At 37.5% G+C, this 24,577-nt stretch overlaps 1 protein-coding gene across 1 annotated transcript in view; it reads right to left on the reverse strand.

The window, feature by feature from the left end:
- Positions 1 to 24,577, reverse strand: part of LOC150099861 (pantothenate kinase 3-like) — a 192,492-nt gene that overhangs the window by 97,768 nt on the left and 70,147 nt on the right. Inside the window, exon 4 of the mRNA XM_090403411.1 lies at positions 18,485 to 18,658. Within this exon, the coding sequence (XP_090259537.1) occupies positions 18,485 to 18,658 (174 nt within the window). The remainder of the gene's footprint in view (positions 1 to 18,484; positions 18,659 to 24,577) is intronic.

A 24,577-nucleotide genomic window follows, 5' to 3' on the forward strand; every position in this document is an offset into this window, starting at 1 on the left:
AGTTCTGATCGCTATTCTTGGTATTTTCCATAATGTAAAAACACATTTCCTAAGAAATGTATGCTGTTATTACATTATGGTGGGAGGTCACTACCCAGACCGGTTTCAGCCTTTATTGAGGCTTCATCAGTGAGTAGCTAGACCATATTAATACCAAAGGGTGTAGCAAAAAGAACTTATATACTCTGATATATGAGTTATCAAAAAGGTGCCCCATTAAGTTACTTAAATATAAAGAGCCAATAGGCTTCATTTCGGCAATATAAACATTATTTAAATTAAGGGGATATTAAATCCCACATTGTTTTAAAACCGAATAAGAAACATCCCCTTAATAATACCTGAACAATAATATCCCCTTAATTTAAATAATGTTTATATTGCCGAAATGAAGCCTATTGGCTCTTTATATTTAAGTAACCAATAATAAAAGTTTTTGTACACAGAAATAACACACATAAGCATACAATTTATCTCTAGCGGTTGGTTTTGGCATTCCGACACTGTGTTAAATCGCAGTGCATTTGATTCATGTAACAATAATTGAGAAAATATAATCCTTTTCGTATTTTCAACAGTGACACTCATCATAAATCAGCCTTGTATCTATAATAAATAAATAATTATATGTTATTTTAACAGAATAAAATAAGATTTACCAAAAATATTTCACCCTCACCACCAACACACACCAATAAATTTTGCTGCTTTATTAAATGTATGCAGTAATATTTGTAGCTGAATTTCATTGTATCTTAGAGAAATATTGCACGCAAGCATACAATTTATCTGTAGCAACACTGCTCAATGAGCAGTGTCGTATTCACTTGTTACGTGCAGTGACAAGTGCAAATGAATATCGGCGAGTCTAGCTGCAACTGACCAAATGTGATAATTCCAACACTCAGTTAAGATTGCAGTGCATGTTTCGTAATCTAGTGTTAATCGAACAATTCCAATTATTAATTATTCAATCAATGTCGAAACATAAGCTGTAACTTTTAATATGTTGTATTGCATTTATATAATGTTGTAAGCATTGTTATTATTTATAAACATAAACAAAATTTAATTTTTTTGTTTTTTTCCTTGGGGGTGCTGCAGTGTCGCAATGCTTATGTACAAGCCACCACTGGCCATTACTAATTTGTATCTCTTCACTAATTTTCCTTGTGTTTTTATTGTACAGCTATTATTATCATATATTTCTTGAATTATTTGTATTATGTTTTCTGATACTTTTCTTCTATGCAATATTTCTATTACATCTTGAATTAATATTCTATCAAATGCTTTTTCCAGATCTATAAAGCTTATAAATAGTTTCTTATTATATTCTATTGTTTTCTCTGTCAATTGGCTGATTATGAATATTGCATCTGTACATGATCTATCTTCTCTGTAACCTTGTTTTTCATCTAAGAGATTAATTTCCTTTGTTAATTTATTATTTAGGATTCTTGTTAGTACTTTTAATGAGGTATTTAATAAATTTATCCTTCTATAATTTTCTTCTTTTTTTTATCTTCTTTTTTAAACATTGGCATTGTTATACTTTTTTTCCATTCTATAAAATTCCATTTTGTAGAATGGACATTTTACCCTTTTTTTAATAATTACTGATATTATCTAGACCTGGTGATTTCCTACTTTTTAATTGCATTTTCAATTTCTGTATTTATTTCTGTATTTCTTCTTCTTGATTTGCATGTTTACCTAGTTCTACTTTTTTTGTCAACTGTTTGATTATAAAGATTTTAAAAATAATTTTCTAATTCCTCTATTTCTACTTTTAATATTGGGATATATTCTGCTTCTTCCTTCTTTTGTGTATTAATAAATTATTATTATTACTACCCAAGACCCCATGTAGTCAAAGACTCATCTAGGAGGTCCTTTTATCATACACACAGCTCTTCATACCATGCTTTAAATACACTCAAATTCTCTCCAGAAACCACACTCTCAGGCAAGGCATTCCAATCATTCACAACTCTGCATGAAAAAAACCTGCTTCTCACCCCCCCCCCCTACTCACACCAGGGATGACCTCTGGTTCTCCCCTGATCTCCCACTATTTTCTGTAGAAAGTTTCTCCAGCATTGATCCTATAACAACCCCGTAATAACTTGTAGGTCTCTATCATATCTCCCCTCTTCCTCCTGTCCACCAGACTCTGCAAGTTGCATCTTCAAAAACTTTCCTCATACTCGACATTCCAGGTTAGAAACTACTTTAGTCAGTCGCCTCTGGACCCTTTCCAACATCTCTTCATCCTGCTGAAAACCAGGTGACCAAATCTGGGCACAATAGTCCATATGTGGGCAGATCAAAGCCTTATACAATGGAACAAGAATCTCCCTACTTCTACAAGTCAGTGTCCTCCACATCATTCCCAGAAGCCTGCGTTGTCTTCACAATTTTGGCTATGTGTCGCCTAAATTTCAGATCCTTATCCACTTTTGCTCCCAGATCTCCTATTGACTCCACCTCCAACAATATATCCTCACTAAGCATAAATTCTGCATCCCATCTTTGTTTTTAAAATTTTAAAACCTTACATTTTGCAACATTGAACTCGCATCCCCATTCCCATGCCTAATCACTCAAATTATTCAAGTCTTCTTGTAAGGCCACAACATCTTCTCTACTCTTCATGGTTCATCCCAACTTTGCATCATCAACAAACAACTGAATATCTCCATCCAAATCTTCACCAATATCATTAATATACAAGTTAAAAAGTAATGGCCCTAAAACAGACCCCTGAGGCACACCACTAGTGACCTTCCTTTTCCTGGATATCACTCCCACATACACAACTTGTTGGTACCTATCAACAAATTGTGTATCTCCAATCCAATGCATCAATCTAATATCCAATTCCATCCGCTCTAGTTTGACTATCAACTTATCATGCAGTAATCTATCAAAAGCCTTTGCGAAATCTAAGTATATTACTGTGTATCCTTCTCCTCTGTCCAAGGAAGCAGTCACCTTATTGTAATAAGTAATTACTAAAACATGACCTCCCTTTAGGAAACCCATGCTGTCTATCAAAGATAATACCATTGCTGTCAACCCTAGTTCTCACATGCTTCTCCAACAACTTAACTACAACACCTGACACACAGATAGGCCTATAGTTTGATGCTTGAGTTCTATCACCTCCTTTATGAAGTGGCACAATCTTGCCCTCCTTCCGATCATTAGGAACTTGCCCCAGTGCAAGACTTGTAATAAAAAAATATGTCAAGGCCAGCATCAACTCCCTGGCACATTGCTTCAGAATATGTGGTGATATATTATCAAGCCCCACAGCCTTATTTACATCTAGTTTGCTCACTCCCCATACACCTCTTGATCACTTACAGTCAGTCTCTTCTTCCCATCATCAACTGCTCTCAATCTCTCCATGAAGTAATATTCACAAGGTTGAAAGACCTTTATGAACTGCTCATTAAGTATCTCCACCACACATTCTGCAACGGCTGTCTTTATACCATTTTCTCCAATCAATGTCATCCTTCTATAATCATTCTTTCTTTTGCTGGCTACATATCGAAAGAATTCCTTAGGATTCTTTTCAGTTTCATTAGCTAACTGCTGTTCATACCTCACTTTAGCCACCCTCACCAACCAAGCCTTGCCTGGTCTTTGTAGTTCTCATGGAATTGGTTATTTCCACTTCTCTTATGCTGCCTCCATAATGCCCTTTTTCTCTGTATTGCATGCTTAATCTCTTTATTCATGCATTTCACACCGACCTTATTTAACCTTCTCACTCATGGAATACATTTAAACATTGCGTCTACTAGATAGTTTTTTGAAAATCCGCCAAGCTGCATTGATCTCTTTTCAAGCTAACTCCTCATTCCATGCTACACCCACAAGCTGGCTCCTGAGCTCTTCATAATCCCCCCCCCCCCCCCGCTCCTTGTAGTTCCACATACACTCTTTTCTTACAGAGGTCCTCACACTGCTGGCAACCACCCAGGTAATCACTTCATGGTCACTCTCACCAATTCTAGGGTGATTTGACACCTCAATTATAATAACATCCTCTGATGAGATGACCAAATCCAAGACCCTAAATCCTTGTCTGCTCTGTTACATACTGTCTGAGTAGTTATCCCTCGAAAACTCAAGAAACTCATTTTCTTTACTTCCAGTTGCTATCTCATCATTCCAGTCTATATTGCCATAATTAAAATTGCCCATAATGATCACTCTTTTCTTATTTGCATGGCTAATTTGATTATACATTTCATAGTCACTACCATCCACCTTACCTGGTCTATAACAACATCGAACCAAGTATTTCATTCCATTCACCTCTATCTCACACCATACTGCCTCAAAACCATTGGCACTATTTCCCTCTTGCATCTCTACTTTGTATGGACATAACTCTTTCATCAATAGCACTCCCCCCCCCCTCCCTTTTTACGCCTTCTATCCTCATGAAACACATCATACCCTTCCCTCTCTATTCCTGTCAGGATGTCGTCCTCATCTAACCATGTCTCACTTATTCCCACAATTTTTGGGTGATCAGACTCAATTAGTTGCAACCATTTCATCTGCCTTGTTTGTTACACTTCTAGCATTTGTATACAAACACAACAGCTCATTCCTGGATCTACAGCTAGTTCTACTGATACCACTCATTCGATGTGATCTCTCCATGCTTGACTGGGACCATTTCCCTTTCTGCTTATTCATTTTAGAATCCTCTTCAATTCCAACTGTTTCCTCTTAATCCCAGGTCATCCCATTCCTTTCCTGTCTACACATGCTCTCACATCCTCTTGGAGCATCCACCTTTCTTACGCTATGTATCCCTGTCCAACCTCAGCCTTCCCGTTTCCCTGTTCTTCTTGCACACCCATTCTCTCATTTTCCATACTCATGCCACTCAGTTCCTCATTCATAACCACCTCTTCAATCTCTCCTGCTCTTCCACACCAATTCCCACTTGATCTAATTCATTCTCTGTACTCACTTCCAGTACAGAGAGACTTCCAGCAGCAGTCTCTCCAAGCCACTCACACCATAACCACTCAAATGCAGTCCATCTCTCTCTTATATAGTTCACTTCATCCTTCAAACTCATTCCACACATTAACAAACAGTACTCCCCTCTCCTCACACATTTCAGCCAACATATCATTCATGATCCTTGTCATCAAACCACAGTCATAGACAACAGGCTTACTACCCTTCCTGTCACACTATTCTCTTTTATCCATCTAAGCAGCCTCCTGATATCCATTCTGACGTGCTCTTTGTCCTCTGTCAAGTCCTTCATACCTATTGAAACCATCAACTCCTTTGCTTGCTCCCTCCTCATAACCAATGCCTCAATCACTCTACTCATTTTATCACCTGGAAAATATACCTTATGCATCCTCCCATCCAGCACACCTTTAATAATGGAGTCGTCATACAATGCCACTCGCTCATCTTTCATAACTACTCGATTTGTTTTAATCGTTTTTGCCCGAATTTTCTTAATTTCACTCCACATCCATTTCATCTCTTGCCTCATCCAACCCAATTCAACTTTTGAATCTCTCATCAGATTCTCTCTATCATTCAATCTTTCTAATTTTCGAACTCTCGACCCCCCCTTCACTTTCACTCTCATTCATCTTTTTGAGTTTCCATACTTTCGGTCCATGCGTCCAACTTTTGCTATCATTCATTCTTTCGATTTTTCCCACTTTCGAACCTTGCATCACACTATTTCCGGTTTCTTTCGTTCAATCAATTTCGTTGCCTTCTGCCACATTTGCCTCGCTTTTGTCCTTTTTACCATCCATTACAGTTTCAAATCACTTGTTTTCTTTTTCAGTGATTTTTTTAACAATTTTTCGCGTTTCTTTCACACCATCCTTCTCTTTCGAACGAGCATTCATTCTTCCCGCAACATTCTCGCTACTAACACTTTCCTCATCAAATTCATATTAGCACTCATCAAATCCTTGTTTAGCTCACACTTCACACACACCATCCTTCCATCTGCCTTAAATGTCCACAAATCAGCTATGTAATCAAAAGAATACGTATAACACAGCTTGCACTTCACGAAACGACCGAAGTCTAAGTTAAAGGCATCCGATGACAAAGCTGCCGCTGTCTTTCCTCTGCCAGTTACTACTCTAAGGTCTAATAACGAATTTGTACTTAAGTTTAGGCAAAATATCCCACACACTAATAACACTACTAGCGCACAACTTTTATAACAGCTCTTACTCAAACAATCACTCATATTATTATTATTATTATTATTCAGGCCTCCAAGGAGTCAAAAGACTCATCGAGGGAGGTCCTTCCTAAGACATAAAGTCTGTCAAGACTCATCGAGGGGAGGTCCCCCCCCCCCTGAGAAACACAAAGTCTATCATACCACTCTTTAAACTCACTGACTGTTCTCGCTCCCACCACTCCATCAGGCAATGCATTCTACAGCTCAACCACCCTCCACACAAAGAAACCACTCCTTACCCTCTTGCTCACAGTTTCCTTTCGTAATTTCCAGGGATGGCCTCTTGTCATCACTCCTTCCCGCTGATCAACCAAGCGAAAGAACTCCCCAGTGTCAACCCTGTAACCACCTCTCAACAGTTTAAAAGTCTCAATCATATCACCTCTCCTTCTATCCACCAAACTCTGCAGTCCACATTCTCTCAGCCGATCCTCATAACTATCCTTGTACAGTCCTGAAACCATCTTTGTCATCCGTCTTTGTATCCTTTCCACAGTTAATTTATCCCCTTCAAATCCTGGGGACCAAATCTGAGAACAGTGAACTGAGAACTGAGACAATATACAAATAATTATTTCAATCCAGAGCTCTTCTTACACACCGCTACTATGCTTGCCTCACAAGCCTCTCCACATTTGTTTCTGTATACCATAAAAATTATGTTCAAGTTCTTTTGTATATGATTCCCAAAATTGATTTTTAATTCTATTTTCTTTTGATTAACTTTATTTCTTATTTCTTTATATTCGTTCCAATTATCTGTTGTTTTCATTTGTAGATATTTTTGATATTTTACTTTCCTTTCTTTTGTTAATATTTTTATTTCTTCATTAAACCATGGAGTCCATCTTCTTGATTTTGTTATTCTTTATTTTACCCCTAATACTTCTGTTGCTATTTCAGTTAAATTTGTTTTAAAAATCTTCCAATTATCTTCTACGTGAAGTTAATAAAGAGCAGTAACAAAAATTCAAACTTAAATAGAAATGATAAACAGGCTCAGATAAGCATAAGAAACAGATAATCAATTTAAAGAATTAGTGAATAGGAAAATAAAGGCAGTGAATACTTGTAATGATTTATAAGAAGTAATGTTTTCAAAACAAAAGATGTTTTATGCAGTATTTGTTTTGAATCACAGAAATGTTTTGCACATTTCAGGTGATCTCCTAAAGCAGAGGAACACATGACTGATGAAATTATTATTCCTGACCTCCCATTGAGTCATAAATCATAAGAGATCCACCGTGGACAAAACGAAACCTATCATAGCACTTTTTAAAATCATCCATCATTTGCACTTTCCTCTCAGGCAATACATTTAATGCTCCTACCATTCTCTATGCAAAAAAACTTAGTTTATTATTATTATTATCCCAAGACTCCCATGGAGTCAAAGACTCATCTAGGAGGTCCTTTTGTCATACACACAGCTCATCATACTGCGCCTTAAACACACTCATTCTCTGTAGACACCACACTCTCAGGCAAGTCATTCCAATCATTCACAACTCTGCATGCAAAAAAACCTGCTTCTCACTTCCCTCCTCATACTCTCCTTCCTCCTTTCCAGCTTCCAGGGATGATCTCCCACATTTTTCTGTAAAACCTCTCCAACATTGATCCTGTAACAACCCTTACTAACTTGTAGTTCTCTATCATATCCCCCCCCTCTTCTTCCTATCTACTAGACTCTGTAAATTGCATATTCTCAACCTTTCCTCATATTCAACATTCCAGAGATCAGAAACTACCTTAGTCAGTCGCCTCTGGATCCTTTCCAACATCTCTTCATCCTTTTGTAAACCAGTTGACCAAATCTGTGCACAGTAGTCTATGTATGGCCTAATCAAAGCCTTATTAAACGGAACAAGAATCTCCTTACTTCTACAAGTCAGTGTCCTCTACATCATTCCCAGAATTCTTTATGTTGTCCTCACAATTTTGGTAATGTGTCCCCTAAATTTCAGATCCTTATTCACTATCACCCCAAGATCTCTTATTCCTCCACCTACAACAATATATCTCCAACAAGCATAAATTCTACATCCCATCTCTGTTTTCCAAATTTTAAAACCTTACATTTTGGAACATTGAATTTGCATCACCATTCTCATTTACTCAATTTATTCAAGTCTTCTCTAAGGCCACAAGCCACAATATCTTCTCTACTCTTTATAGTTTGTCCCAGCTTTGCATCATCTGCAAACAACTGAATATCCTCATCCAAGTCTTCACCAATAACACCCTAAAACAGACCCCTGAAGCACACCACTAGTAACTTTCCTCTTGTGGGATATTGCTCCCCTATACACAACTTGCTGATACCTATCAGATAGCCAGTCTCCAATCCAATACACTAATATCCAACCCCATGCACTCTAGTTTGACTATTAACTTATCATGAGGTAATCTATCAAAAGCCTTTGCAAAATCTAAATATACCACTTATATCTCTCTCCTCTGTCCAAGGAAGCCATCATCATGCAATAAGCAAGTAGATTACTAAAACATAGCCTCCCTTTAGCAAATCCATGCTGTCCATCAAAGATAATGCCATTGTTGTCAACCAATTCTGGATCCTAGTTCTCACCAGCTTTTCCAACAACTTAACCACAACACCTGACACACAGATAGGCCTATAATTTGATACTTGAGTTCTATCACCTCCCTTACGAAGCTGCACAATCTTGCCTTCCTTCCAATCCTTTGGAACTCGACTCAGCACAAGATTCATATTAAGTAAATATTTGAAACCAGATGCCAACTCCCTGGCATATTCCTTCAGAATACATGGTGATATATTATCAAGTCCCACAGCTTTATTAACATCAAGTTTGCTCAATTTCCCCATACGCCTTTGCTCACTTACAGTCAGTCTCTCCTCCCCATCATCAACTGCTGTCACTCTCTTCATGATGTCACATTCACGAGAATGAAAGACCTTTATGAACTTCTCATAAAGTATCTCCACTACATCTTCCACAGCAGTTGTCCTTATACCATTTTCTCCGATCAATGTCATCCTTCCATAATCATTCTTTTTTTTGTTTTGTTTTGTTGGCTACACGTCAAAAAACTCCCTAGGATTCTTTTCAGCTTCATTAGCTAACTGCTGCTTATACTTCACTTTTGCTATCCTTATCAAATAAGTCACTCTCCCTGCCTGGTCTTTGTAGTCCTCGTGGAATTGGTTATTAACACTTCTCTTATAATGCCTTTTTTCCTCTTTATCACATGCTTAATCTCTTCATTAATGAATTTCACACCTACCTTATTTAACCTTCTGACCCTTGGAATACATTTAGACAGTGCTTCTACTACATAGTCCTCGAATATCCCCCAAGCTGCTTGATCTCTTTTCCAGCTAACTCCTCATTCCATGCTACCTGCAATCTGTCTCCTCAACTACTCATAATCACTAGCCTTGTAGTTCATCATCATACCCTTCCATCTCTATTCCTGTCAAGATGTCATCATCCAACCATGTCTCACTTATTCCAACAATTTTTGGGTGAACAGACTCAATTAATGCAACCATTTCATTTGCCTTGTTTCTTACACTTCTAGCATTTGTAAACAAACACAGCAGCTTATTCCTGGATCTATATAGTTAGTTCCACTGATATCACTTATTTGATGTGACTTCTCCATGCTTAACTCGCACCATTTCCACATGTATTCACATCCTCTCCAAGAGGATGTATTCACATCTTCTTGGAGCATCTACCTTTCTCACGCTGTGTTCCTCTGTCAACTCTCAGCATCTCCATTTCTCTGTCTTGCACACCTGTTCTCTCATTCTCTATACTCATGCTGCTCACTTCTTCATTCGTACCACCTCTTTAATCTCTCCTGTCTTACTCTCCCTTTCTTCCACACTGCTTCCCACATGATCAGATTCATTCTCTGCACTCACTTCTCTACCTTCCAGCAGTAGTCTCTCAAAGTGACTCACACCAAAACCACTCAAATGCAGTCCTTTCTCCTCACACATTTCCGCTGACATATCATTCATAATCCTTGCTCTCCGTCTCATCTTGCCACTGTCATACCTGGGCAACATGCCTACTACCTTTCTTATCACACTATTCTCTTTTATCTTTCTCAAACTTCTTACTTCTCACCCTGTTACTCATTACATCCTTTTGCAATTGTCAGGGATGGCCTCTTGTCCTTGTTCTTTTCCCACTGTTTACCATATGAAAAATTTTCCTAGTGCCAATTCAGTCAGTACTTTTCAAGAGCTTAAATGTCTCAATCATGCCCCTCCCCATTGCCTTCTATCCATCAAACTCTGTAGTTTGCATACCTTCAGTCTATGCTTATAACCAACAATATACAATCCTGATATTTTTGTTATCCACCTCTGCACCCTCTTCAAGGTTATAAGGTTAAGGAGTTTATAAAATAAAACCACCAGTCTCATTTTTGTTGGAGTGTCCTCCTCAATATTGCAGCAGCTCTCTTCTATTGCAAAGGTTGACTTAACAACCTTTGCAATATATCCTGTGAACTTCAAATTTCTATCTGTAGTCATTTCAAGAGTCCTTGCTTGCTCTACTTTTTCCAGTATAACTTCACCAAGTGAGTATGAAACATCTCATCTGTAGATCCCAAATTTCAAAGTCTTACAGCCACAATTAAACTGACATCCTCTTTGATTTAGGTACTTTTCCTGCTTATTAAAATCCTCTTGAAGAGCCAAAACATTAATATCACTAATAATACTACCACCACGCTTTACATCATCTGAAAGCACCCGAATTTCTCCCCATATTTCAATGGCAATATTATTATTATTATTCAGGCTTCCATGGAGTCAAAAGACTCATCATAGGAGGCCCATCCTAGAAAACACAATGCCTATCATACCACTCCTTGAACTCACCACTCTATCAGGCAATGCATTCCACAGTTCAGCCACCCTCCATGCAAAGAAATCACTCCTATCCCTCTTGCTCATAGCTTTCTTTCACTTCCAGGGATAGACCTTTGTCCTTGCTCCTTTCCCCTGTTTCACCAAGTGAAAAAACTCCCTAGTGTCGACCCTGTAACAACCTCTCAACAGTCTCAATCATATCATCTCTCCTTCTTCTATCTACCAACTCTGCAGTCCACATTCCCTCAGCCTGTCTTCATAACTAACATTGTCCGGTCCTGACACTATCTTTGTTATCTGCCTCTGCACCCTTTCCAAAGTTAATTTATCCCCTTCGAATCCTGGGGACCAAATTTGAGAATAGTCCAAGTGTGGTCTGATCAGGGCTTTATACAATGGAATGACAGTTCTTATCTTTTCAGGTCAGCATCCTTCTCAGTATCACAGCAATCCTCTGAGTTACCTTCACTACCTTTGCAATATATTCCCTGAATTTCAGGTTTCTATCAATCATCACTCCCATCCCTGGGAGTGATGATTGATGCCAGTGGAGTGGAAAGAGGGCAAAAATAGTCCCAATATATAAAGGAGGCTCCAAGACAGAAGCATGTATTATTGGCTGATCAGTATCTCAGGAGTGGTTAAGGTTTGCATGAAAGACAATATTCAGTACTGGGAGGATATGAATATGATACCTTATAAGGGGCAAGATGGTTTTGTGAAGGGCCTTACCTTAATCATTTGCTTACTTTTTATAATAAAGTAACAATGGAGTTGAATGAGGGAAATGACTACTCAGTGATACTGCTGGACATTGGAAAGGTATTTAACATGGTTCCACATAAAACTCTGCTGCATAAATTGGAGCAAATGGGGGGATAGATATGAATCTAGTGATTTGGATTAGCGGGTATATCAATAAGGTAACATTAATGATGTTCATGCACTACATGTAGTAGTTTATAGAGGAATTGAGTCCAGGAGAATGCAGATAACTAGGGTGTTACCACAGGACTCAGTACTTGGTCCTCTGTTGTTTAATTTGTACAGCAGAAGAGCAATAGTAAATGAAGGTGAGATTCTGCAGGATGACTTTGACTAGCAGTATGGGGCAATCCTTTGGAACTCGACTCAGCACAAGATTCATATTAAGTAAATATTTGAAACCAGATGCCAACTCCCTGGCATATTCCTTCAGAATACATGGTGATATATTATCAAGTCCCACAGCTTTATTAACATCAAGTTTGCTCAATTTCCCCATACGCCTTTGCTCACTTACAGTCAGTCTCTCCTCCCCATCATCAACTGCTGTCACTCTCTTCATGATGTCACATTCACGAGAATGAAAGACCTTTATGAACTTCTCATAAAGTATCTCCACTACATCTTCCACAGCAGTTGTCCTTATACCATTTTCTCCGATCAATGTCATCCTTCCATAATCATTCTTTTTTTTGTTTTGTTTTGTTGGCTACACGTCAAAAAACTCCCTAGGATTCTTTTCAGCTTCATTAGCTAACTGCTGCTTATACTTCACTTTTGCTATCCTTATCAAATAAGTCACTCTCCCTGCCTGGTCTTTGTAGTCCTCGTGGAATTGGTTATTAACACTTCTCTTATAATGCCTTTTTTCCTCTTTATCACATGCTTAATCTCTTCATTAATGAATTTCACACCTACCTTATTTAACCTTCTGACCCTTGGAATACATTTAGACAGTGCTTCTACTACATAGTCCTCGAATATCCCCCAAGCTGCTTGATCTCTTTTCCAGCTAACTCCTCATTCCATGCTACCTGCAATCTGTCTCCTCAACTACTCATAATCACTAGCCTTGTAGTTCATCATCATACCCTTCCATCTCTATTCCTGTCAAGATGTCATCATCCAACCATGTCTCACTTATTCCAACAATTTTTGGGTGAACAGACTCAATTAATGCAACCATTTCATTTGCCTTGTTTCTTACACTTCTAGCATTTGTAAACAAACACAGCAGCTTATTCCTGGATCTATATAGTTAGTTCCACTGATATCACTTATTTGATGTGACTTCTCCATGCTTAACTCGCACCATTTCCACATGTATTCACATCCTCTCCAAGAGGATGTATTCACATCTTCTTGGAGCATCTACCTTTCTCACGCTGTGTTCCTCTGTCAACTCTCAGCATCTCCATTTCTCTGTCTTGCACACCTGTTCTCTCATTCTCTATACTCATGCTGCTCACTTCTTCATTCGTACCACCTCTTTAATCTCTCCTGTCTTACTCTCCCTTTCTTCCACACTGCTTCCCACATGATCAGATTCATTCTCTGCACTCACTTCTCTACCTTCCAGCAGTAGTCTCTCAAAGTGACTCACACCAAAACCACTCAAATGCAGTCCTTTCTCCTCACACATTTCCGCTGACATATCATTCATAATCCTTGCTCTCCGTCTCATCTTGCCACTGTCATACCTGGACAACATGCCTACTACCTTTCTTATCACACTATTCTCTTTTATCTTTCTCAAACTTCTTACTTCTCACCCTGTTACTCATTACATCCTTTTGCAATTGTCAGGGATGGCCTCTTGTCCTTGTTCTTTTCCCACTGTTTACCATATGAAAAATTTTCCTAGTGCCAATTCAGTCAGTACTTTTCAAGAGCTTAAATGTCTCAATCATGCCCCTCCCCATTGCCTTCTATCCATCAAACTCTGTAGTTTGCATACCTTCAGTCTATGCTTATAACCAACAATATACAATCCTGATATTTTTGTTATCCACCTCTGCACCCTCTTCAAGGTTATAAGGTTAAGGAGTTTATAAAATAAAACCACCAGTCTCATTTTTGTTGGAGTGTCCTCCTCAATATTGCAGCAGCTCTCTTCTATTGCAAAGGTTGACTTAACAACCTTTGCAATATATCCTGTGAACTTCAAATTTCTATCTGTAGTCATTTCAAGAGTCCTTGCTTGCTCTACTTTTTCCAGTATAACTTCACCAAGTGAGTATGAAACATCTCATCTGTAGATCCCAAATTTCAAAGTCTTACAGCCACAATTAAACTGACATCCTCTTTGATTTAGGTACTTTTCCTGCTTATTAAAATCCTCTTGAAGAGCCAAAACATTAATATCACTAATAATACTACCACCACGCTTTACATCATCTGAAAGCACCCGAATTTCTCCCCATATTTCAATGGCAATATTATTATTATTATTCAGGCTTCCATGGAGTCAAAAGACTCATCATAGGAGGCCCATCCTAGAAAACACAATGCCTATCATACCACTCCTTGAACTCACCACTCTATCAGGCAATGCATTCCACAGTTCAGCCACCCTCCATGCAAAGAAATCACTCCTATCCCTCTTGCTCATAGCTTTCTTTCACTTCCAGGGATAGACCTTTGTCCTTGCTCCTTTCCCCTGTTTCACCAAGTGAAAAAACTCCCTAGTGTCGACCCTGTAACAACCTCTCAACAGTCTCAATCATATCATCTCTCCTTCTTCTATCTACCAACTCTGCAGTCCACATTCCCTCAGCCTGTCTTCATAACTAACATTGTCCGGTCCTGACACTATCTTTGTTATCTGCCTCTGCACCCTTTCCAAAGTTAATTTATCCCCTTCGAATCCTGGGGACCAAATTTGAGAATAGTCCAAGTGTGGTCTGATCAGGGCTTTATACAATGGAATGACAGTTCTTATCTTTTCAGGTCAGCATCCTTCTCAGTATCACAGCAATCCTCTGAGTTACCTTCACTACCTTTGCAATATATTCCCTGAATTTCAGGTTTCTATCAATCATCACTCCCATCCCTGGGAGTGATGATTGATGCCAGTGGAGTGGAAAGAGGGCAAAAATAGTCCCAATATATAAAGGAGGCTCCAAGACAGAAGCATGTATTATTGGCTGATCAGTATCTCAGGAGTGGTTAAGGTTTGCATGAAAGACAATATTCAGTACTGGGAGGATATGAATATGATACCTTATAAGGGGCAAGATGGTTTTGTGAAGGGCCTTACCTTAATCATTTGCTTACTTTTTATAATAAAGTAACAATGGAGTTGAATGAGGGAAATGACTACTCAGTGATACTGCTGGACATTGGAAAGGTATTTAACATGGTTCCACATAAAACTCTGCTGCATAAATTGGAGCAAATGGGGGGATAGATATGAATCTAGTGATTTGGATTAGCGGGTATATCAATAAGGTAACATTAATGATGTTCATGCACTACATGTAGTAGTTTATAGAGGAATTGAGTCCAGGAGAATGCAGATAACTAGGGTGTTACCACAGGACTCAGTACTTGGTCCTCTGTTGTTTAATTTGTACAGCAGAAGAGCAATAGTAAATGAAGGTGAGATTCTGCAGGATGACTTTGACTAGCAGTATGGGGCTAATGTGGTCAAGTAGAAGGTAATGCACTTTGGGAAGAAGAGATCACCAGCTGTATACTATATTTATGGAAATAAACTGCAGGAAGAACTTTTTGCTGCATCCCAGGGAGTGAAAACTGGTAAAGCACCTGGATTTGATAATATTCACTCTGAATTTTTAATGTTTCTTTGTCAGTTCCCAAAGCTGCATTTGTTTCCTTACCGCTTAATTCCTCATTCCATGCTATAGCTCCAAGCTGTCTCCTAAGCTTGCCATAATCACCAGCCTTATAATTCCAGATATATCTTTTCCTCACAAAAGTCTGCACATGGCTAGCCACAATCCATGTGATTACCTCATGATTACTCTCACCAGCTGGAGGAAAATGCAAATCCCCACTCAGTTACATCCTCTGATGAAATGATCAGGTCTGAAGCTTTTGATCCTTTCATGCACTCCTTTACATGCTATCTGAGATAGTTATCTATCAAAAATTCAAATTCATTTTCCTTATTCCAAAATACTATCTATTCATTCCAATCTATACTGCCATAATTAAAATCACCCATAATAATTACCCTTCCTTTGTTCACTAATCCAAGTTGTTTATACATTTCTTCATCACCACCCTCTACATTTCCAGGCCTATAGCAGAATCCAACTAAATTTGTCTTCCTGTCAACCTTCATGTCACAGTGTATTAATTTTATTATTAGTGAGTTTAATAAATGTATTTTTCCCTCTTGGTGTCAGTTATACTATTACACTTTATTATGTGAAAATGAGAGCTCCCCTCCACTCATTTGAGATTTCTCTTCTCTAATTTTTGAATTATGCAGCATAATCAGCATATAGCTTTTATACTAGCATATTTCTGCTGGTATATCATATATTCAAACTGCCTTTTACACATTATTCTAGGAGAAAATGTTCTGTCATTTATTAATCTCATTTAATAATATTTCAATGTAATCATTTTAAACATCTAAAATACCATAATTATTACATTATACCTACAGAAAGTCAAAACATTCGCAATAAGAGACATGCTACAACACCTGTCATACTACATCTTAAATTCATTCTCATTGTGTGTCCTCATCACACATTTAAGTCATCACCACACTTCATGCTAAAAAAAAACCTCACTACTTCCTTATATAATTTATGACATGTATTGCCTTGACAAAATCCAGCAGTATCATTACATAGTCATTCCCTTTAACTGACTCTGCTGTCACTATTATAGAATGCAAGCAAATTGCTAAAGCAAGAACTACCTTTAATACTGTTCTAACTATCTTTTGGATGTGAATCCTAACTAGCCTCTCCAATACCTTGATAACACACTTGGAGGTTTGGAGGTGTTAATATAGTTTATAGTTGTTTAATAGAGACATGCACATTAGACATACCATATTTTTTGAATAATGACTTCGCATATAAGAGAATACTAAATATAATTTATTACTTCTATATATTTTACTCTGTTATATATCAGAAACTGTTAGTTTACTATATGATGATTACCCTCCTAATACTGCAAAGATTTTTGAATTTGTTATACAATCAGGATATTTCAGCTGGAAAAACGAACTCTATAGACAGGTTGAAGGCACTACCATGGGTAGCCCTCTGTCTTCACCTTTGGCAAATAACATTTTGACCCATCGGGAAATACCTCATTCTCATCCATTCATCCCCAATCCTCTCAGTGGTTTTGTTATGTCGATGATGTTTTTGCTATTTGGCCTCATTCTGAAAATGAACTTACCACTTTCCTACAATGGATCAGTAGCCTTCCACGCATTCAATTCACCATGGACACAGCCTCTGGTAAATTGTCAACCAGTGTTTATCGGAAACCTACCTTTACTGGCAGATACATTCATCAAACGTCTGCTCATCACACCTCTCAATACAATTGGTGTTATCAAGTCTTTAATTAATAGAGCACATAATGTATACTCCTTTCCCTCAAGCTTATAACAAGAACTTCTCACTATCAAAACTTTAATGGAATTTAATGGTTACAATCCTCATAAAATCTAGCAGATAATTGATTCCCATGTTCCAACACCTAAGGATTCTTCAACAGACTGCAGGGTTCCAACCCCTTATATTTCTGGTATCTCTGAATCTATTGGTAGAATTTAGAAGAAGTATCACCTTATTCCCAAATATTTTCCCATCAACAAAATTTCTCATCTCTTGCCATCTACAAAAGACAAACTGTCACTTCTATCATTAGCTGATGTTCTGTGGTAAAAAGAATTAATGAACATCATTGTTATATTGAATACATGAAGCCTCAAAAGTCTTGTCTGGGACAATGTAGTATTGACACTAAACATAGTATCCAGTGGAATGAAGCTTGTCTTCTCCATAGAAGCAGTTTTAAATATCAACACCTTTTCAAAGAAAGTTGCAAAGCCCTTTTACATCGGCCAAACCCGAATCAGAATGATCGTCTCTTCCTCTCCCTCAAGTTTGGGAGATTCTCACTGTATGTAAACATCAAAAATAGTTTTAATATTATTTATTAATTTCTAGCACGTGACAACTGTTTTTAATTGGTAAACCGAATGTTGTGTGTAACTTGTATTCCCACTTCTTTGATTTGCTTTTCTATGCACTGATGAGGTACTGTTATTTTCAGTAACAAATATCTGTACTTTCATTTCATTAAAGGTAATTACTATAGCTATCATGTAATTTGTTATAATATTGCTTATAATTCACTATAATAATAATTATAATAACTAACAATTTATTTATCCTGTCCAATATTAATTTTGTGTCTACACTTGTGTTGAAAGCATACCACTTTTATTGTTAGGTTATTTTCATATAAAACTTACATAAAAATAGTAAGGCTAAAATTTCACTGTAATTTACACACGTATACACAGAACATAGTTAAGTACAAAATAGTAAAAATCATACTTTCTTGAACTCATCCTCAAATTTGTAAGCACCTCCACCTGTTGCACAAACAGTGCTAGCCACAGTTGCTATGTTTTTGGATTTGGCTAGTTGTAGAAACAATCCCATCTCACTGGTTGGAAATCGGATAAAGTGAAGGTTTCCTCTACGACCATTGATACATATGTCGTTCATCTAAGAAAGAAAAAAAAAAGGGTACAGTGTCCAGAATTAGAAATCTGAATAAATAAATGAATGAATTTAAAATGTCTTAACTATTATAAGGTTAGAAACCTTGTGTGCAGATCTAGTTACTGATTTCCAAGGAGATGAGGATATCTCAAAGAGGATCTAGAGAATACCAAGACAGTCTCGGATCCCTGGAAGGTACAAAGATATGAAGGCAACTTGAAGAAATGCCATTTGCAGAGCTCTGTGAATAGGAGGAAGCATCAATGAGACATAAGTTGAGGGGTTATTTATCAGATTAATGTGATTTTTTCATAGAATAACAGGAGAGAGAGAGAGAGTGGTAGAAAAAAGGCCATCCCTGGGGAGCTATATATATGGAGGATGTGAACAAAGAAGTAAGGTGCAGTTCTTTGCATGGAGAGTGATTTGTGAGAAAAGAAAACATTGTCTTTGAGTATGAAGAATGCAGAAATAGTAAATGAGAAACATAAATGAGTTTAAAGCATTTGAAGTTCCTCTCCATAGCACCATTGGAAGAACAATGGTACGTTATGCCCTTCCATTGGAAAAAAGCCTACTAAGTTCAATTTTCATTTTGATGAAAGGAATCTTTACATTTTTCAATTGAAGGTGAGTTAGCTGATCTCATATTATTATTATTATTTGTCACCTCCAGGGAGTCCAAAGACTCATCGAGGGAGAGCATTTGCTCTATAACTCTGTCCCCACCACTCACAATCCACAAACTGACTGCAACTACAACAATGCCATCTATCGCTGACCACCACCACCAATATTTCCACAGACAATCACAAACATCCATGCCCATGGTGGGATTCAAACCCGCAGCCTTTTGCCTGGGGAGCCACAAGATTAATCAGGAATGAAGAATCCTATATGGAGATAGCAGGGTTTTTTCCCCTCCTAGAAACTTGGGTTTTTAATCCCACATACAGGCAAATCAGCCTTGAGAACACATGCAATTTAAAGACAAAAAATACTAGTAGTGATTGGCAGTAGATGGCATTGTATGTAGATGATGATGATAATAGCAGTTCTGTGTAGTTGGTGGATTAAATCACGGAGACTGAGAGTTCAATAATAGAGTGCCCTCCCTCAACGAGTCCTTGGAGGTATCAAGTGATACAGTGGAGTTGCTTTTGGAATTTAGTTGTGTATATTGCGTTTATTTTTGGTTTATTCTTACTGAGACGGTGAGGTCAGAGTCGGATACGTTCTGTGGTAGAAGAGAAGAAAAAGATAAGTTTTACGTTATTTAGTATATTTTCGTTATTTACTATAGTACAGCTTATAGTCAAGTATAGTTTATATGTATAATATTGCATAAGTATAGTTTATAGTAGAGCATTTAGTGTATAGTTATAGTAGTTCCTAGTGCTCAACACTATTGAATGATGTTCGCAGCCGCAGCTCAAATTACAAATAGTGTGTCACCAAGTCCAGCAGCAACCACAGTTCAAATTATGAATGGCATATCACTAAGTCCTCCCCGTTAAAGTACTACATTTTGCATAGCGTACTACAGGATTTTGTGGTATGCAGTGCTTGTGATCCTTTCTATCCAAGTGCTGAAACATTTCCCCTGCATCAATCCTATAAACTCCTTTAAGCAACTTAAATGTTTCTATCATATCCCCTCTTTTACTCCTATCAACCAACTTTTGCAATCCACACACCTTCCCTATCCTCATAGGGAACATTCCACAGGCACTCATTATCTTGGTCACTAGCCTCTGAATCCTCTCCACCACTTCCTCATTCCTAAACCTAGACGACCAGACTTGAGCACAGTAATTCAGATGTATGTGTATCAAGGCCTTATAAAAAGGAATTACAACTTCCTTATCTCTACATGTGTTCTTCACTAGCCAAGCAATCTTATGGGGTACCTTAGCAACATGTCCTCTAAACTTTAACTCTCTGTCTACCACCACCGCTAAATCTCTAGCTTCATCTATTTCCTGGAGTACAGTGGCATCAGTGTGATACACAGCTTGTAATCTATTTATCCCAAAATGCATAACTTTACATTTCTCGTCATTAAAATGACACCCATTAGCTTTTGCCCATACCTATTTAAATCGTCCTGCAAGCTCTTCACATTGCCTTGATTAACTATTACTCTACCTAATTTTGCATCATCAGCAAACAATTGAATATTTCTTTTCAAGTTATTTCCCATATCATTTATGTAAAAATTAGATAGCAATGGTCCCAGCACTGAATGTGTTCACACCACTAGTCACCTGTCTTCGCTTCAATTCTGCCCCCTCTATATACCACTTTGATATCTGTCCAGCAGCCACTCTCTTATCCACTTAACCAGTGTCATATTCATCCTCATTTGTTCTAATTTGCATAACAGTGTTCCAAATAGTATTCTGTCAAATGCCTTTGCAAAATCCAGCAAAATCATTGTGTAGCCCTTTCCTTTATCCAACTCAGCTGTTACTCTATTATAAAACATTAGCATATTACTCAGGCATGACCGACCCTTCACAAAGCCACGTTGACCCTCACAGTATTTTTTTTTTTTTTTATCTACCCATTGCTGAATTCTCTTTTTAACCAATTTTTCTAGTACTTTTACCACTATGCCTGAGATACTGATTGGTCTATAATTTGCTACTGTAGTCTCTGTATACATATGTTTTATTGCTTACAGTAGGAGCAAGTTGTTCTGTTATCAAGTTTACCTTGACTGCAATAGCATGACACTTAAATCTGATCCTCCTGTGGCTTACTCCTCTTCGAGAAAGAACTGAGTGAGAATGGTTTTCATTTGGGCTTGATTCACTCAGAATGCTCTTCATAAAAAGAGAGCAAAGCTGCACATGTCCTTTAGTATGCCAAAGTACTCTGAGCTGTGCCACATGCTTTTTCTATGTCAAAGAAAAGTAATATGAGGTACTTATTTCTAAGAAAAGCATCTCTGACGATAGAAGAAAAACTGAATATCTGGTGTATGGTCAAAATGTCGACACTGAGGAAGAAGTAGAGGTCATCAAGAAAGATAAATTCAAATATCTGAGTTCAGTAGTGGATAGTAAAGGTGAAGTGGAAAGGGAAGTCAATAACAGAATTCAGGCAAGATGGAAGAACTGGAAAGAAATGTCAGGAATTTTATGTGATAGAAAACTGCCAATGAAATTGAAAGGAAAAATATACAGAATTGTAGTGAGACCTACAACGTTATATGGATTGGAGACACTGCCTATGAAGTCCAATGAAAGCTAGATTAGTACTACAGAAATCAGGATGCTTCGATGGCTGTGTGGATTAACGAGGAAAGACCAGGTGAGGAACGAACACATCAGAGGTACTTGTAAAGGTGACTGCAATGACAAAAAAATACAAGAAGCACGATTAAGAACTCAATATCACCAGAATTGAAGATCGGTACTATCAACATAAGAAGCCTGAATGGCAAAGAAATGGAGCTAGCTGAGGAATTAGATAAGTACCAGATCGACATAATAGGGGTACTGAAACAAAAAAAAGACCAAAAGTGGTGAGCTCTTTCTGAGCAATAAATACAAAATGTTATATTCATTTTGGGAAATATCAGAATGGGGAACTGGACAATAAGACTTATTTGTGCCTATGGTCCCACAGAAGGTTCTCCTAAGTAGAAGTGGAGGAATTTTTTGAGGCTTTAGAAAAAGCAACTGACACAATGAAAAATTGGTCCTTGTTGGGGATCTAAATAGCAGAGTAGGAAATGATTGTCAGACATGCAAAAATATTTTGTGAAAATTTGGAGAAAAGAGCAAAGCTGATAATAATGGCAAATACTTGTTGGATTTCTGCTCAGGACATGGACTGGTTATTACTAACACCATGTTCCAACATAAAAATGTGCAAAAATTCACATGGAGAGAAGAGGCAAGGAATAAGAAAAGTCTCATTGATTATATTATTGTTGATAGTGATGTTTTCTCTCTGCTGCAGGACACCAGAGTGTACAGAAGATTTGAAATTGGAAGTGATCACCATTTAGTCTTAAGCAGGATAAAATTGAAATTCGTATTGAAAAGAAGAACATGTAAGAAAGTTTTAAAACGAATAAAAGTTGAGCAACTCTTATATGTGAACTGTAGACTAAAATATACAAACATTATTCAAGAAAAAATGAAAGAGTTTGAGAACAGGAACCTTGGAGATTCAATGTCAAGCTCTGAAGAAAACATTGATTGATTCTGCCAGAGAGGCATGTGGTGAGGTTGTCTGCAAGGATAGAAAAATCAGAACTCCCTGGTGGACACAGGAAGTTAAAGAGGCAGTGAAGGAAAAGAAGAAAGCATATCAAAAGTTCCTGGCAAATACGTCAGCTTGTCATTTTAGAGAATACAGAGACAAATGTAAGAAAGCTAAACACTGTGTAAAAGTAGCTAAACAAAACTCATGGGAAGACTTTGGTATGAACATAGAAAATAAACATCAAGAAGGTGGCAAGATATTCTGGAGGTTGTTGAAGAAGCTCAGAAATGGAGAAAAGAGTGCTGTAAAAGGAATTAGAGATGATAAAGGTGATACGAAAATTGGAGAAAAAGATATCCTTGAGTATGGAGTAATTACTTCGAAAAATTGCTAAATGAAACTAGCAGTGATGACAGCACAGTGATAAAAAACACTGACCAGGCATGCAATCAGGAATACATATCCATGCTTGAAATAGAAAAAGCCATCAAAAGTCTGAAATGTGGAAAGGCAGCTGGAGTAGATGATATTAGACCAGAAATGCTCAAGTATGGAGGTATAAAAGTTTTACGGTGGCTACACTGCATAGTTCAGAGGGCCTGGACAGAAGGACGAATTTCAGATGATTGGAGTACAGCTCTCATAGTACCCATATATAAAAAGTGAAATAAAACTGATAGTAGAGAAATACCTCTTGTAATTCTCACAGAGCGTTCCTGGTAAGATTTATGCCAGTATACTTGAGAAACGGTTGAGAAGGATTGTGGAAAAGAAGCTTGGTGAGGAACAAGCTGGATTCAGGCCAAATAGAGGCTGTCAGGATCAGATATTCACTTTACGAAAAATAGTTGAAAATTCATGGGAATATAACAAAGATCTGTATTTAAGTTTTGTAGATCTGGAAAAGGCATATGACAAGGTGCCAAGAGAGAAGCTATTCAAAACACTACAGTTGTATGGTGCCAGTGGATGTCTAAGTTGTAAGTCAGCAGTTAGAATTGAAGGAAGTATATGGAGATGGTTTAATGTTATATCTGATGTCAGACAAGGATGTACATTATCACCTCTGTTATTCATTATCTATATGGATTACATTATGAAGGAAAGTGATATTAAAATTAACCTGATATTAAAATTGGAGATGTTAATGTCAGCTTCTTACTTTATGTGAATGATGTTATACTTCTAAATAAATCTGCTACCAGTCTGCAAGATTCCCGGACTAAATTGAACAACTGTTGTGATAGATATGGTATGAAGGTCAGCAATAACAAGACAAAGATAATGAAAATAGGCAGAAACATTGAAAATATCAGCTGCATTGTGAATGGAGAACCTATAGAAGAAGTAAAACATTTCAGCTATTTAGGCATGATTTTTAGTGAAGATGGTAAATTAAATATGGAAATAGACAACAGAATCAACAAAAAAGCTGGTATGGTGGGAAGTCAATTGAATAAATTCATATGGAATAATAGAGAAATTAGTCATAACACTAAATTAGCTGTATACAAGACAGTGTTCAAACCAATTTCAACTTATGGATCTGAGAGCCGGGTCAGAAGTAAAACACTTGACCAAAGACTAGTGACCGCAGATACGAGAGTCCTGAGAAAAATTAGGGGCATGAACAGATGGGATCAATGTCAATATCATATTAAAAATGAGGATATTAGGAAAGAACTTGACATGGTCAGCATC

This window comes from Typopeltis vanoorti, chromosome 14 (genome assembly GCF_054136105.1).
Source record: "Typopeltis vanoorti isolate ZY-2024b chromosome 14, IOZ_Tvanoo_1.0, whole genome shotgun sequence".
NCBI classification, from domain to species: Eukaryota; Metazoa; Arthropoda; class Arachnida; order Uropygi; family Thelyphonidae; genus Typopeltis; species Typopeltis vanoorti.